The 17177-nt window shown below is 44.5% G+C and overlaps 1 protein-coding gene across 3 annotated transcripts in view; it reads right to left on the bottom strand.

The window, feature by feature from the left end:
* The window catches only part of Minar1 (membrane integral NOTCH2 associated receptor 1), a 70603-nt gene that overhangs the window by 4756 nt on the left and 48670 nt on the right, over positions 1-17177 (bottom strand). For 2 of the 3 annotated variants that reach the window (XM_087563386.1, NM_001377067.1), the window contains 2 exon segments: positions 9619-11971; positions 4281-4535 (listed from right to left, as the gene is read on the bottom strand). In XM_087563386.1, the coding sequence (XP_087419512.1) occupies positions 4281-4535; positions 9619-11919 (2556 nt within the window). In that variant the 5' untranslated portion in view covers positions 11920-11971. 3 annotated transcript variants of the gene reach the window in all.

The raw sequence follows: 17177 nt of genomic DNA on the forward strand, positions 1-17177 counted from the left end.
AAATGTAAAATATTTCCATTCCAAGCATTTGCAAGTACAGGTTAGAACACGGTTCAAAGTCAAGGACTGCAGACTCATAGCAGACAGTAGTCACCCTGGTTGGTGAGGATTCTACAATAAGTAGCACTTTCCCCCAAACCAACTCCTACATCAAACGCCTTCCCAGAATTAATGTACTGTCTGCAGAAGAAATATCATATTTAACCTATATTTCCCATGAACCCTATTGCACATTGATGACTATAATCTATTTCCACAAAGCAAAGCTGTGTTCTTGTTTTATAGCAAGCATTTAATAATGTGTCATGCACAAAAAAAGGCAACAACACATTACAGTCCCAAGTGAGGCCACCTAAACTTATAAATTACAAATCAAATACCCATGGTGAGAAAGGTTCGTGAATTGTTTGAGTTTCATAAACACAAGCACATTAAAGTTACACACAGAGAATCAAAATAACAAACCACCCCAGGCCCGCCACACTTAGAAAGCTCAGCCATGTCAACTGTGAATGGAGTGGGGATGGCTAATATGTGCTCATCTTTTCTCTCCTGCCCTGCTAGCTGCTTCCTTCTGCATCTTCCTCTGTGTCTCTGGAGCTACAGTGTGGGCTCAGTTGAGGGAAACAAGGGAAGAGAAAATTGGAGTGATGGTTCTCGCAGAAGTGGCACCTGCCAACAGGTAGGTTCCTACCAAACCCTAACTTATAGAGCTGTGTGCCACAGTGTGCTTCAGAAATAGCTCCCTGCCCTTGGCCCTTCGGACCCAATAAAGGCAACAGCTCTTCTCTCTCTTCAGTGCTAGTGTCTGGGTATCGCACTGGCTATTGTTGGCCCTCAACCTTCTCACATTTACAGTGAATGATCCTCTTTACCAGCTTCCCGTCATCTCTTTGGGCATGCCATCTGCTTACTGTAGGGGGCTGACAACCCACTGTCATTCAGTCTCAAGATTTCATCACCCTCCTGTTGATAACCACCATATATTTGAGGATGGAGGGGGTCCATAGACTATGGACTGCAGGCCAGTTCCATCTGGCCTCCAACTCAAAGTGGCTTTTCTACTTTTAGATCATTTAAGTAATTCAAATGAAGAGGACATTTAAGGACATGTAAGAAACTGTATGAAATGCTAAGTTTGATGTACAAAAAACAAGGCTATCAGAAGAGTTAGGCCCATTCATTTACAGATCATCTGGAGCCACTCTGGTGCTACTGTGGGTAGGCTGGCCAGACTGGACAACACTGTAGAGGCTAGAACTTATAGTGGCTGACTTCGACACTGTTCATAAGTCCTGCAAGCTAGATAAATGGGCAGAAGCTAGTGCTAGCTTCATACCCATGTACCCAAATATACACATGTGCAAGCACAAGCAAACATATATATGTACATGCATATATACACAAACACACACACAATTCATATGCGCATGTATATGTACGTATGTACACATACAAGAGAGAGGGGGAGAGGGAGAGGGATGGGGAGGGGAGGAGGAGGAGAGAGAAACAGACAGACAGACAGACAGGCAGACAGACAGACAGACAAGACAGACATTAAGATTGAGATCTCTGTCCTTCATGGACACAATTGGGCTCCATTTGCTCTCCATGACACGAAAACCTTTCAGTTTTCCCTGTCAGTTTCCCTGCCAGAAAACCTCAAGCTGCAATGGCACCACACCATAGAGAGGTAATCCACAGGTTCCCAGGGACAGCACACGAACACTCAGTTGTTAATTAGGCCGGCCAAGTGATAAAACACCAAGAAGGAAGAACAGATCCGAAGATGGTCCTGTCTTGTTGGAATTCTGACCTGGTACATGAATGGTGTGCCCAGGAAGGTTAGGTTTCGGTGGAAGGCTAGTCAGGCAGCCTTCCCTGCCTTATAACCTCAAAGGCAAAATCTGGCCATTTATGGCCAAACAAACTGCTCTTTGCCCCAATTTTCCACAAGTTGGCCCAGGAAGGATGCAGTACATACAGGGAACAACAGACGTTGTGCTCCATTCTCTCCATCGTGGGTAGAAGGAAATCAGCCTCTTTTCATAGCTATCTACGCTTCCTTAGAGGTTAAGAGTCTGCCCATGAAGTAAACTAATTTTAAGCTCAAGCTGTAATGGCACCACAGCAAAGAGAGGTAATCCCCAGGTTCCCAGGGACAGCACACACATTCTCAGTTGTTAATTAGGCCTGCCAAATGATGAAAGCTAGGCTTACACCAGCGCCTGCCCCCTCCATGGATATCACCAATGGATTTACATATGGACAAAAAGGACCCAAGAAAGCTGTTCCATTGCTAACCTGGATCAGCACTTGAATCTCTGCAAAGCAATGCAAACAAACAAGCTAATGGCTTGCTGTCCCACCTCGTTCCATGTCAGCTCTGCCTTACTACCGACGTGTCACCAGGCAACGGGTGCTCTATCCCCTCAGAACATGTGGCTGGAGTTTCTGTCCTTCCATTTCTAAGCAGAGTCACCTAACGCTCTGTAACCCAAATGTCCATTTTTATTTTATTCTTTCTAATTTTATCTTTATACTTAAAAACATCCACACACCCAAATTACATGTTCTTGTAAATGCAAAATCCTTTCTGTCTCTGTCTCTGTCTCTCTCTCTCTCTGTCTAAACTTTCAAAATCTGTTTTCAAAGCCACCTTCAGAGCAGTGTGAAATATTGCTTATTAAAATCTGTTGAGCCGTTTCTAATTCTGACTGTTTTCTAACTGACAGGTTGCGATTCAAGGGATACCACATATAGCAAAGTCGCACAGAGGTCTGCTTGTGGGAGACTGCTTGTCATCAGGAGGATGACGGGAGAAACAGCATCCCAAAGAGACAAATGGCATGTAGTATGCATGGAGATATTATATACATGGAGTAGGCTGGGTGAGGGGAAGCTTAAAATGCTGCAGCTGCCACCATAGACCTCTTTCCCAGGATTGGGCCAGAGGTCCCTTGAATTGCTACCATTTAGGGGCCCAGATATGCAAGTATGATTGCAAGCCTTTTGTCTAAGTTAAAGTTCTGTCAAACTCACAACAATAGCAAAGGGGAAAACTACAGAGGGAAGAGAAAAGAAAGAACAGGAGACATTGTCCAATGGTCTAGCATAGACTTAGACATGTCTGACCTGGACCAACTCACTGAGCTTCCTGCTTCCGTTATTTCCTGCTTGGTAAATTGGACGTGGTCAGAGTAATGCCTGCCTCACAGGCAAATGTGTCTGAACCCAAGAGATAAACGTGGAAAGTACTAAGGACATTGACTGACTTCAGTATCCACTACCAACTCCTGAGAGCCATGTCTCTCAACACCTACTTGGTGCCAGCTTCTTTACATATACTATATTCAGTTCTCACAATGATACTATTAATGTCAATCACTAATGTCCATTTCACACGAGAGAGGACCAAAGCTAAAGCAGGTGACATAAGTGTTCCAGGTCACAGTGTTCTTAAGAAGCCTTGGATTAGGCCTTGATGCTGTTCAAATCTGGTGTCTTTCTCTGCCACATGCTGTACCTCCCATACCCTCTTTGTATGGAGCAAGGCCGTGACACAGGAACCTGGCTCTAGTGAGCCTCCAGACAGCTCTCAGCAACCATACTTCAGATGCTGGGGCTGTCTAGAGATAACTCATCCCCTTGGTGCTATGGCCTTGCTGTCCACACAGTCAAATCCACCATGGTGATTCCTTTGTAGTGATGGAGAGACAGACGTGCTGTGAGTGGGACCGCTTAGAGTTGCCCATCAAAACAAAAGTGCAGCCAAAACCCAGTCCTGTGGTAGGTGAACAAAAAAGCATGCCCTCTAGCCATAGTGGCATTCACAGACTTCCAGGGGTGGCTCTTACCTGGGGTTGCTCCATATGGAAACATAGTCCATAGCTTGGCTCCCATAAACATGCTTATCCCACGTGCTACATGTGGAAGGAGAGATCAGCTTGTGTTTCATTAAACAGTTTGGCTCAGGTCTTGTGAGCAAAGACTAGAATTTGCACTTGGTTTTAAAAGGATCATTAGCAAATCAGATGGCCAACAAACACATAAAGCGAGTACCCTCATTGTTAAATGCTTACAAATTGGCAAGGTATAAACCCCCTTGTTTAAAATAACAACTACAACAACAGAAAAGACCTCTCTGCTCTCTTGTTTATTAAAGTTTAGAAATCCATGGTAGGAACCCAGGGAGTTTAAAGATTGAGAGAGAGGCCAAATTGACACATCATCCATAGCCCATGACTGGGCTCCTCCCACCCAGGAACAGCGAGGCTCACCTGCAGGTCCAGGGCTGTCAGCTTGCCTTTGTCACCAGTGTTCCGAGCATATTCCTCAATGCTCCAAGAAGGCTGGCCCCGCTTCACCTCAGCTAGCTCGGTCAGACGCATGTCTGTATACAGGGGGTTGCTCTTCATGTGGGCCTTGAGGGAGGAGGGGTAGGGATGAGGGCTGAACACCTGTTCCACCAGGAAGCCATCTTTGGGTTGCTTGGGCAGTCGGTGCTGTGGGGGGATGTCATACTGCCTGTCTGCCTGCAGAAGAGCACAAAGATATCCAGAAAAGCCACAGAGATGCTATCAGGTCTCTTAGTGCATTTGAGTAGCTAGCCAGCTATTTATCAATGAGGCCCCAGTAGACACCCATGAAGCAACAAGAATTTACTTATGAACACATCAAAGACTGTCTGTGTAGGTTAATGTCATTATGCAGTAAAGGCAGGTACAGGATAGAATGAGGCCTGTCATTGGATGAGAAGGAAGGATAGACAGGAGATAAGTTTTAGAGAGGAGGAGACTGAAGTGAGGAGGGGGAGCAGCCGAGAGAGTACATGGCAGCGGATGTTAAGATTCCTCTCTGCACATCTACAAATTGTTATGATTATTCTTAAGGGATGGATGTACAGGGTTTTGCATGTCTAGATGAGCAAATTATATCTTATCAATTGGATCAGAGGTTATTGTGTTGTGTGTTCTTTCATGTGGTGATTTGAGTTCAAGAGAGTGTGTGCTGGCTGGACACACTGTGCCATCCCAGAATTGGGATTTGTGTGTCTGGCACGGTGGCAACCTGCCTTGGGAACTAGATGGGTAGAGAGATTGTTGCGTGGTTCAGAGAGTAGCTGTTGGCAGTGTGATACGGAATGGTGCTTAGCGGGTGAGACGGTTTGCTGACTGAGATGAAAATATCCAACAGATGCCATGCGGCACTATGGTGCTGACACTAGTTGGGTTAAAAGAAACCTCCTTTTTTAATTTTACAGCAACATGCCTGTTTGAGGATTCTCTAAAGAGGACTTCTGATCTTAATAATATCAATAAAATCACATTCCCACAACAAAAATAAGTACCTTATAACCTGTTCCTTACACCACCCTTACCAGAATTAACTCTGATTGTGCAGTTGGCCATTGGAACTCAGGAAAAAAGCCTCCATTATTTGTCCCAGGACACAGAGCTGATTAAAATTAGGTTTTAAACCCAATAAGCTATTTTTGGACCCTTTACTTGACTCCTGCATATTGACTCCTTTCTTTTCTGTCCCTTTTTTTTTTTTTTTACCTATACTCAGTGAGTAAAAGACAAGGGTCATTCTGTATGGAATTACCCAAGAGCACTGCTGAAAGCCGGCTGTGGAAGGAAGAAACAAAGCTGGAAATCCCACGTGCAGAGTATCTAGTGACTCCCTGGTGCAGGTGGCCCTCTCAACATGTCTGTACAACACTTAAGATAAAGGAGAAGCTTGGGCAGCAGTGTGGAGGTAGGAGTGTCTGAAACAGCTTGATATCAATCATGTCCTCAGGCCTTGAGACACATCACAGTCCTCTCTATTCTCAGCAAACCTCCAGAACAGGGTCTCTGATCTTTTCTGTAGGCCATGGGGTTTCCACATAAATGGCCCTCCAGCAAGTGCTCCCTCATAAATGGGATGGCATTTATCTCTGTGATCTAAGAGGACCGTGGACAGACCCTTTAGCCTGAATTTGCCATGCTGACTTGAAACTGTTTGTCTGCCAGCCAGTCTCCTCCACTGGACTGTGACTTCCTCCGAGGCAGGGGAATAGCTTGTTTATGTTTTAATTCTGGCTCAAAAACAATGATACTAATAAATAGGTCAACCCATTGTCCAATGTTGTGGCTCTAGCATGTGAGGAAGGGAGCAAAGTATCCTGTACGGAAGTAACAGAAAGAGGGAAAATCAAATGTGATGAAAGCCATTTGACATGTGGGCACTTGAGCAAATGTGAGCAGCTGTGAGTGTGCCTATCACACCCCTGGATGCTGGCTAGAAGCACACATATCAGTGTACCTCATGCACCAGCTCAGAAGCAATGGGGAAACCTCGGCTATCAAGGCTATGGAAAGAGACAGAGATTTAGGTAAGCCAAACAAAATGAATTTCCTTCTTATTTTCTAACCCATCAAGGCCCAGGAACTTCTAAGGCTCCACTGGTTTTCTTTATTCTGCTCACGTACCATTTCCCAGTCCTTGCAGAGCTCCTAAAGTAAGCAGATCACGCACAAAGCCAGGGGTGGCAGAAATTCTCATGAGGATGACCTTGGTGGTGGTCACTGGGCTGACTGTGTGTACAGCCACTCTGACTGTGTGTACAGCCACTCTGCCTGGTGCCAGATGTGCAACATCTCATACCACTGACTCATTAACATTTCAAGCATCAGAATGGAAATTATTCCCACTGTGGATGTGGAAGACTGGGTCAGAGAGTTTAGGATGCTGCCTGCACAGCTATGAAAATGACAGAGCCAGGATTTGGACTCTCACACTCCTAAGAACATCTCACTGAGGGCAGGGTTATGCCTGCTACCCATGAGTCTATCCTCTAAGATATATTAAGATATATATATATATATATATATATATATATATATTAGTCAGTATGTATATACAGAATCTCTCTGAGATAGTAGTCAGTATGTGTATACATAATCTGTCTAAGATAGTAGTCAGTATGTTTATACAGAATCTAAGATAGTAGTCAGTATGTATATACAGAATCTGTCAAGGATAGTAGTCAGTATGTATATACAAAATCTCTCTAAGATAGTAGTCAGTATGTATATACAGAATCTGTCAAGGATAGTAGTCAGTATGTATATACAAAATCTCTCTAAGATAGTAGTCAGTATGTATATACAGAATCTATATGTTCGAGTAAAGGGTTTTGCTCAGTACATCTAACAAAGAGAACCGAATATTAGAGACCAAAGATCTACAATCTCTGTAGAAGAGTCCAGATATGTGTGAATGCAGAGGCCTTGAGGAACACACAGAACCCAGAGGCCAGAGAATGCAGAGATCAGCACCAGCCATTCTCACTTTAGTCTAAGCACAGAAGAAGTAAATCACACTATCTTGATGTAGAAATGATGTAAAGAAGTGTTTGATCTTCTAACAAGGCCTGGTTGTAGCAGTTCCTTAAATATTTACTATGTAGGTGACAGAGTGAATGGCCATGGCATTTCGGGGTAAATACAAGTAGACTCATCAAGGCAGGGTGGGCTTTGAGGTAAAATACAGCACTTTGGTTAGAAAGAAGTATGTGAAATTCAGGCTCAGTGGGTAGAGGCAATTGCCACCGAGCCTGATTATCAGAGTTCGATCTCCAGGACTCACATAGAAGACAAAGATAATCAGTTTCAGCTACTGACCTCTTCATGCATGAAAACACACACACACACACACACACACACACACACACACACACACACACACACAGAGAGAGAGAGAGAGACAGAGACAGAGACAGAGACAGAGCTAACCGAAAGCTTCCAAAGTCTGGGTGAGAATTTTAAGACTTCTTGCAGAGGCAAAGGAGATCTGCAGAGGATGTGAGAACAAAAGTCATTGAACACTCATAGCAAGAGTCATTGCACACCTAGAGAGAATTCTTTTAGGGAAGTAAACACAGAAGCAGCCCATGAGATGAGGTGGGACATGGAGGGAACGTCCCCAAGCACCAGGTAGAATGTGAAAGCTGGACTAGAGGATGCCCAATAGCGAACAAGGTAGAGGTGCGTGAAAAATCACACAAGGTAAATACGTAGACGCTGACAGCTAGACTGGGAATGTGTGAGCCACAGCTCATGTGGAGCTCCTTAGCCAGGAACATTGCTGGGTTCTGGCCATCCCCTACAAGTGAAGTGAAGAAGAGACACTAGCTGCAAAGGAAAAGAATGTGTCATCTGAGAACCGAGGACTTTGAGAGCTGAGCATGGTGACAGGACATTTTGAGGGCCTGGTCTCCAGCAATTTCTGACACTGAATCAAAGCTGAGACAGTGACCAAAGCTGGTTACCCCAAGAAAGATCATCAACAAGAGGTGGCAAATATCAAGAGGAAAAGTCACAATAAAAATAGTTTTTATTTTAGCGGGGTTACTTCACACAATAGCTCCTTGATGTGAGGCATTTTAAGTGGGTCTTACTTAAGGTCCTGCAGGTTTGGTGAGGCATTGGAGGTCAGGCTGGCTCACTTGGGTTTGGTAATACAATCACCTAACCACGTGAGTTCTCTAATGGCCATTTTTTTCAATGTTATATAAGATCCTGAGTTCCAGAAGTCTGGCCTGAGCCTGGTATTCATGGCAAGCAGTATAGGGAAAGAAAAGTACCATGATTCCATGGGCTTCCTTGGGGTCAGAAAAACATAATGCTCTTTCAACTTTCCCTTTCCTCTCATGTGGACCCTGAATTTAAACTGATTTTTGCAAGTTTGTCCTTCTGAACAGCACTTGGGAAACTCACACCTCTTCTTTGGCTCAGAATCCTTGAAGCCCATCCTATTCCTCCCTCCCACTGAGAGTCCAGACCTCAGAGACCCTGGGAGGGCAGCATATGGCCTGTCCAATGACCATAGAAGCTGAGAGTGTCAGGAAGACAAGCTACTGTTTGAAACTGCATCTCGCTGGCAGAGAGGAGTCACTAGAGCCTAGCTGGAGTGAAGGGAACAGTCCCTTCCACCACAGGACAAAACAAGGAAGTGTCTGAACATATACACATGGATTCCAGCACTGGTAGAGTAACGTCTTTGATAAATGGTCAGAAGTAACACAGGAGAAGTGCAGAGACTGTTATATAGGAAAGAGACAACTAAAGAAGAGGAGACATTGTTTACATTTGCTCGTTTTTCCATGGCTGAATAATGAAATTGTTTCCCTAAACTCTACTCATCTTAGAGTGAAAGGGCTCATATTTTCAAGAATATCATAATGCATGCAACAAAATTCATGCCAGAGACCTAACAGCAAGGACACTAGCAAGCCTCTTCCCATGTTTGCCTGGTACAGATCCCACTACTTCAGCAAGGACACGAAGATAACCTTGATGTTTGCCTGCCTTGATGCACTCCCCCTCCTGCAAAGTCCTTCTCACACCACCTGTCCAATATCCCAACTGTACTGTCTACTGGCGGCAGCATCCCAGCATGAGCTCCACCCAACTGACTGGCACCTTGGCAGAACAAACAGCCCGTTCACGTTGCCCTCTCTGTTCTAATGTGAAGAGGCTGCCAATTCTGGAAGGGAAACCAGCAAGAGGCAAGGCTTTTCATGGAATGTCTGAGGCTGAAACCAATCACAAGAACTTAGATTTTCATTACCTCCTTTGATTTCCGATGCCAGTCTTTGTTATTGGCTGGGCCGGCATCTTTTATCTCCTCCTCATTGAGGCTCATCCGGTTGGTATATGTGATGGTTCGCCAGTCTCTGGGAGAGTTCGAGATGCTGGCAATTTTGGACTCTGTGGCACTGTTCTCCTCAGTCAGGGACCTGGAAGATGGCCTGGTAAAGAGGCTTTTCTTTAAGGCCTTGACTCGCAGGCTTTCACTGTTACTTCCACTGACATCGGAGCAGCACCAGTCAGGACTATTCTCCAGCTTTGGTCCATGGGAGCCACTGTGTGCATGGAAGACCCTCGGAGAGGCGCTGTCATCAGAAGGTGCCTCGCTGGTCAAGGAGTTCAGGTCAATCTGCACATTCACTTTCTCTGGCTGCTGTATTTTCTGATCCAGTTTATTGAGTTTTCCAAGGACCTGGGAAATTTCCTCTCGGACCCCTGCTAGTGATTCCAGCTTTCGCTCGATCTCACCAATCCTGAGAACCAGTTTGCACACGCTGCTCTTCAGCTCTTCCTCGGAATGGTGGACGTTTTCAGGCCGGTTACATTTGTCTCCCTTGCTCCCGGAGACCCCATTGGTGATTTTGGCAAGGTTATGCTCTGGTGAACTATCACAGTCTGACTTATGAAGCTGAGACAAGGAGCCGGTACTGTTGTAGCAGGATGACTGTATCACTCCCGTGGAGCCGCTGATGCTCATGTCATCAAGAAACCGGAAAATGTCACTGATGTCGTCGCTGACAATTTCTGAGTCATCATCCGAGTGCTTCATGGCATGCCTGTCGCTGTACTTGGCCTGCCCCGCAGAACACAAGTCTTTGCATTTTGGGGGGTCCAGGACATGCTGCTCTGTCTGGGTACCCACACTGCTGGTATCTGAGCTGTGCTGCCCACTGGTGCAGCTGATGCTTTTGTCTTTAAACTTCTTGACTGCTTCGTGCTTCTCCAGGTCAACAGGGGATGGGATCTCTTTAGATTTGAGTCCATTCGGTTTCACTGCGTAGCCAGCAGGGAGAACCTTCTGTTGATCCTTTGGCACCAGATAAACTGGATGCCTGTCTGGGCCTGAGAAGTTGGGTGTCTGGTTGCCAGAATTTGGATAGCGTAGCTTCTCTTCAGAGGGATTTCTATTGAAAAAGGAGCGTTCAAAATCAGGCACTTCCTCTGTGTTTAGGCTCCAGCTTTTGGCGGGCCATGGCGTCTGTTTACTGGGCCTCCCTGGACAGCGCCTGGTATCTTGTGTTCCCATCACTGGAGTGGGTCCAAAATAGGTAGAGGCTTGAAGGTCATCTAAGCTTTCATGCTTTGCTCGCCTTTTGTCAGGGATGGGGGAATACACTGGGTTCAGGTACTGGCTGTGGTAAGGCATCTCAAAGCTATGGTTGAAGAAGGGTGGCTTGTGGAGCTCCTTCTGACTCCGGGGCTCCCCATGATCCTCCTCTGCTTTGTTAGTTGTACCAACCAAACTGGGAGACACAGTCATCAGATTGTGGAAGTCTTCTTTGAAGATGTTCCTTTTCTGAACACAGGACTGAACCATGAATGGTTCCTCACTTGAGATGAAGGTCTCTTTGATGCCTTGGCCGATAGGCAGAGAGTCCTGATCTGAAATGGACTCATTCTCAATATTCATAGGGAAATATGTCCTCTGCATTTCACAAGGCTGAGGGCTGGCTACAGAATACGGAGAGAGGGCTTGCAGCCTGTCCAGAGAGGCTGCCCGATTTTTCACCTCTTTGCTAACACCCAAAAGGAAGTTGGGCTCAGAGGCAGGGACGAACTGTGGGCATTCCTTACAGTCCATCTTCCGGCATTTCGATGACTGCCTGGTGGGATAGCCTCGGCTGAAGGGCCTCTCACTCAGCTCGCAGTTGAGAGGCTCACAAACTGTGGGGCTGCACACCTCGGCGTCCGACCGGCAAGACTCAAAGGAAGCCTCCTCCTTGCGCACCTTGTGGCAACTTGTGGGCAGCTTCTCCTTGGCAGTGCCCCCATTCATCTGGATCAGGTTGAAGATTGTCACAATATCTGCCGCCACCATGATTTTCTTTGACTGCTGATTATTTACAGAGCATTTCATCTTGTCTTTGAATAAAGTGGCTGGAAAGTTGGGATCGAGGCATGCTGTGTAGAAAAGCACACTTCTCAGTTTTGCAAGCTGAGACAGATCAAACTGAGCACATAGTGACTTGCACAGGTCTTGATAAGAAACAGTATTTTGTTTACTGTCCAATTCTTCTAAGATCTTCACCAAAAAGAGAGAAGCTTCCTGATTGGCCTCCATGGTTTAGATTCGCAAGCTCACTGACTACACTGGAACATCAGTCAGTTCTATCCTGATGATAACAGAAAAGAAAGGGAGGAAAAGCAGTTAGAAACAGCAGCAGAGCTCTGGGTCCAGATTGGTCTGAACCATTTAAAGAAACACAAGGAAAGCAATTTAATAACTAAAAATGGTTCAGGGCTTTAAAATGTTCATGATATGTGGCTTAAAAATTCCTTTCCGACATGAAAATTTCATAAATGTACATTCTTATACTGTAAGGTATCAGCTTAAAAAACAAACTGCTAGGACATACAGCATAAATAAATTTAAGACAGAAGCCAGAGTTAAGATACTGTACTATATGATTCCATTTTAATACCATTTTGAAATATAGATCAGTAACTATTGATGATGATGATGATGATTTGGTAATTGCATAATATTTGCTTACTGGAGGGATTTTAGAAAAGAAAAATTATGAAGAAAGGCAAAAGTAGTTTATAAAATAAGAACAGTGTTAGGGACTTTGTGAGGGAAGCAAGGGGGAACATTCTAGATCAGAGATTCTCAACTTGTGGGTAGCAACCCCTTTGGGATTGAATGATTCTTTCACAGGGGTTGCCTAAGACCATTAGAAAACACAGATATGGGGTTGGGGATTTAGCTCAGTGGTAGAGCGCTAGCCCTGGGTTCGGTCCCAAGCTCAAAAAAAAAAAAAAAAAAGATGGTTAAGAAAACACAGATATTATGTTATAATTTATAAAGGTTACAAAATTACAGTTATGAAGTAGCAATAAAAATAATGTTGTGGTTGGGGGTCACCACAACACGAGGATCTGTATTAAAGGGCTGTAGCATTAGGAAGGTTGAGACCCACTGTTCCAGATCTTTCAATAGGCATTGGTTACTACACAGACATATATATTTGTCAAAACCAGCCAACGTACTGTTGATATTTGTGCTCTTCATTGAATGTAAAATTTATAGGGAAAGAAATCAAACTCACTATTGAACTTGCAGCAGTGATCTGCATTATAAAGTATTTAGGGGCAAAAAGTATAGATGCCTGCAAGTCACTTTGAAGCAAAAAAATCAGACAGCTTGGTGATGGATAGATATGTGATCAACCAAATATAGTAAACCGTTTAGTGGTTGGATCCAGATGTGGATGCGCAATTATTCAAGATAACACTCTTTCAACTTTGCTGCAAAACTGAAAATTTGCATGATAAGATATCGAGCTAAAGAGAGTACTGTTTCAGAAAGAAATCCGTATTTAAAACCCAAATTTAACAACTATTTACATTTTGGTATACATCATCTTCTTTCATTTTAGTTTCTAGGAATACATAATTTCGAATCATGAAGACTGTACTTTATGCAGATTTATTTTCATAGTCTCTACTCAGTAGTGTGTCATACTTTTGTTGTAAAAGTTTTGTACAATTTTTAAGTTAAGGCATCGTTTGTATGCAGTAAAATTCATATTGCTTGCTCTTGATGGATGTATATAGCAAAACAACTACCACAATGTAGACTATCACTCTAGATGATTTCTTCATGCCCCTTGCATATTACCCATGGCAACTACTGATCTATATTTCAGAAGGAGAATAAAATGGAATTATATAGTATAGTGTGCAGTCTTTTGACTCTGGCTTTTTTTATGCTTTATTAGTGTTGCCTGTCCTGGCAGGATTTTTTTTAAAAAACTGATATCCGTTGCACTGTAGGAATGTACATGCATTCTTACATGTATGGAGTTTTCATGGTCAGTGAAGCTCGTTGTGTGTTGAACTTATTTTACTTATGCATTTCATATTATTTGGATATTTACAATAATTCTCTTGCACTTATGAAGACCATATAGTGGACACTATCATTTCTAATTGTCACTGGCCAGCCAAGCCCGCAGAGGAGAGCTGTGCTGGTGCAGCTGCAGAGCTGCAGTCCATCTGCAGGCCTTGTCAGTCTGTCTGCAGGACTTTGTCAGTCTGTCTGCAGGCCTAGTCAGTCCCACTGCACAGCTTATCTCTAGCCCTTGAATTCCAAACAAAAATGGCCTGCAAACTTCTCCTATGGAAAAAGCTACCACCACCACCACCACCACCACCACCACCACCACCACCACCACCACCACCACCCCACCCCCCCACCCCCCCACCCCACCCCCGTGTCTCAGCATCTGATGTCAGTTGCTGACCAGGGAGGCCAGCCTAGCCAGCTTGCAGGGCAAGGTATCCTTCATCATAGTCATTTTGTTGAGCATATTGTTTGTTTTCTGTTGGTTCTGCCATTTTTTGTAGTGGATACATCAGTACAGATTGTCCCCTCCTTTTCTCCCTACACTGGCCACCCTGATTGCTAACCTGTAGGGATCATAGGTGGATTTTAGACAAGGCATGTTTCCCATACCAGGCCTAGGCCACACCAGTGCCTTTCTAAGACATGGAATGAAAGCTTCAACCTTCGCTCCCAAGGGTTCACTGGCAGGCGTAGGCCCTCCACACCACGTGGGGCCTCCCTGTGTGTATGCCCGCCATCATAGCATTCAATCCAACTGGGGAAGAAGAGGGTGAAGTGGAAGAGAATCACAGCATGAACTAATCTGAAACAGGAAATTTTAAAACATCTAATTGAGTCAAATCCCTATAAGAAAACTCACTATCGATAAACATAGGCACCAGCCTCTGAGGTTTAAGATACAGCGATGATGCCCACTGTGTGTTCACTTCCGTAAGCACATGCTGTGTAGAAAGGGCCAACTGAAGCCAGTTTTGTTACCCTCCTGTGATACACATACAAGGCAGAAGCAGGAGGATTACTGCTAGTTCCAGGACAGCCTGGTCTACAAAGTGAGTTCCAGTCCAGCCAAACTCTGTCTCCCAAACACTAGACGCATACTAATTGCCATTGATTTTTAAATTGACAATGTTCTGGAAGGTCCAGCTCATTTTCAACAAAAGCAATTCATTTCCTCAGACTATACTTAAATAACAGGAGGCCGTGGGCACTTTCTCTGTCCTGAGGGCAGCTGCTCTTAATAGGTTTGTATAAATCTTAGCATGGTATCTGTCATGAATATCTGGAAACCCATGGCTAGACTTTACTTGCATGAGAAAAGAAAATAAAGTTTAACGGGCTCTGTTCCTGCCAGGGACAAGCCACCAGGAGATGGACTTCGCCCACACAGTGCCTCTGCCCTGCCCCAGTCCTTGCTTCCTTCGGATGAAAACATTCTGTGTCAGGATGTTCTGGCTTGCTGGAGGCGAGGACAATCTGTCACACTTGGTCTTGAAGTAAATAAATGGGTGTAGCTATCGGAGCAGAGGACAAATGAATGTAATTTAGAGAATAGTGTGCAGCAAATGCGTACCATATTTTATGGATCTGGTGGCACAAATTGCATTCACAGCAATTTTTTTACTTTAATCCCTGTAACCACCTTAAGAGACCTCTTTTACTTTCACAATTACTCTCTGACAGATGAGGGAAAGGCACTGGGAAACTCGGAGTACTGCAGCAACTGAGAACAGTAAGACCTAAATCCAGGGCTGCGGAGCTGAGCTCGCTCCAAGTAGTGTACACTATGTACCTCCCAGGAAAGCCCCAAGAAATGGCTCCCCGGAGAGGCCTTCCTCGTTCTCACTGTTGCTTTATTTGGCTTAAATGCATCCCCAAAATATCTATTTGCAAAAAAGAAAAAGAAAAAAAAAAACAACAACCCTATTTACAAAACGGAGACTCATTGTCTCCTGATAAAAGTATGAAAGCTGTGGGTAAGCCTGGGTCCTTCTTTATTATTATGAAAACTGACATTAGAGAGTTGAGGAGATGGCTCAGTAGTAAAGTGCTTGCTGGGCCAACATAAGGCTCCAAGTTTGGACACCCAGCACCCACATAAAAAAGCCAGGCACAGCAGCATGCATATGTGTCCCCAGTGCTGGGGGTTAGGAGGAATGAGATGAACGGATTCCTGGAGCTCATTGGCTTCCCAGCCTAGTGCAGTCAATGAGTTCAAGGGTCAGTTCAAGACCCTGTCTCAAAAAATAAAGTGGAAAGCAATAGGGAACTCACCCAATGTCAACAGCGGATGCCTTCATATTGTGCTGGTTAGATTTTGTCAACTGGCCATTTGGGAAGAGAGAACCTTAATTGAGAAAATGCCTCCATTCGGCTTAGCTTTAGCCAATTCTCTGGGGCATTTTCTTAATTAATGATTAACGTGGGAAAGCCCAGCCCACTGTGAGTGGGTGGTGTCACCCCTAGGCAGATGGTTCCAGTTTTATAAGAAGCAAACTGAGTGAACCATGGAGAGCAGGACAGTAAACAGCACTCCTCCATGACCTCTGGTTCAGTGCCTGCCTCCAGGTTCCTTCTTTGAATGACTGCCCTGACTTCCTTTCATGCTGGACTAAAAATCTGTAAGACAGAATAAACTCTGTCCTCCCCAAGTTGCTTTTGGTCGTGATTATTTTATCACGGCAACAGAAAGCAAAAGCAACATGTGCACATACTTGTGCGAACACATCATACACACAACTGGCATTAGATGCCTGTGGATGAGAAAAGGGAAGTGGACGCAGGGGTGGCACACACACACAAAGGATGATCAACCATTAGAGAAGCTGTAAGATTCGCTATGAAACTTCAACATACCCAGAGAGGAGTGGGAGCAGGGGTGGGGATGCTGCACAGTAAACTTCTAGGCTCTCTGGATGACATCACGAGCCGATGTTCAATAAGGAGCGACTGGCAGACTACCTCCCTGACCACACTAATGATTCTACAGGGTAAGAGAAACAGCCTCAGTTCACAGAGAAGGAAACTGAAGAACTGGCAGACAAATACTATACTAACGAGAGAAAATACCTAAGTTGTCTGAAGTCCAATAATGAATAAGAGACCCAAAGCCTTCTGACACTGCACCAGATTCAACCTTGTATAAAGGGAGCAGATGTCCATAGGTGATGAAGTAGGGGAAAGGGTCTCTATAGGGCTGGTCTACTATGGAGCATCAGCTTTGAAAATTGACTCATTCTGTAAAATGAGCAATACAAGTCTGCCTGGAGCATGACTTGGGCCTCCCTATTTTTTTCATTCCCGAGTTCTTTAAAGCCTTCTGATTCCCCACTGTGGAAAACTCCATTCTCAATCACACATTTCCAGAGACCTTCATTAGTCCCATGAGTTACTGCCTCTGCCTGGTTTACACATCTCCTCAGAGGGGAAATAACAAGCTGGTTGTAAGACTCATTATTCAACTCTTATTAAAT

Source organism: Rattus norvegicus, chromosome 8, assembly GCF_021556685.1.
Source record: "Rattus norvegicus strain SHRSP/BbbUtx chromosome 8, alternate assembly SHRSP_T2T, whole genome shotgun sequence".
In the NCBI taxonomy this organism is placed as follows: Eukaryota; Metazoa; Chordata; class Mammalia; order Rodentia; family Muridae; genus Rattus; species Rattus norvegicus.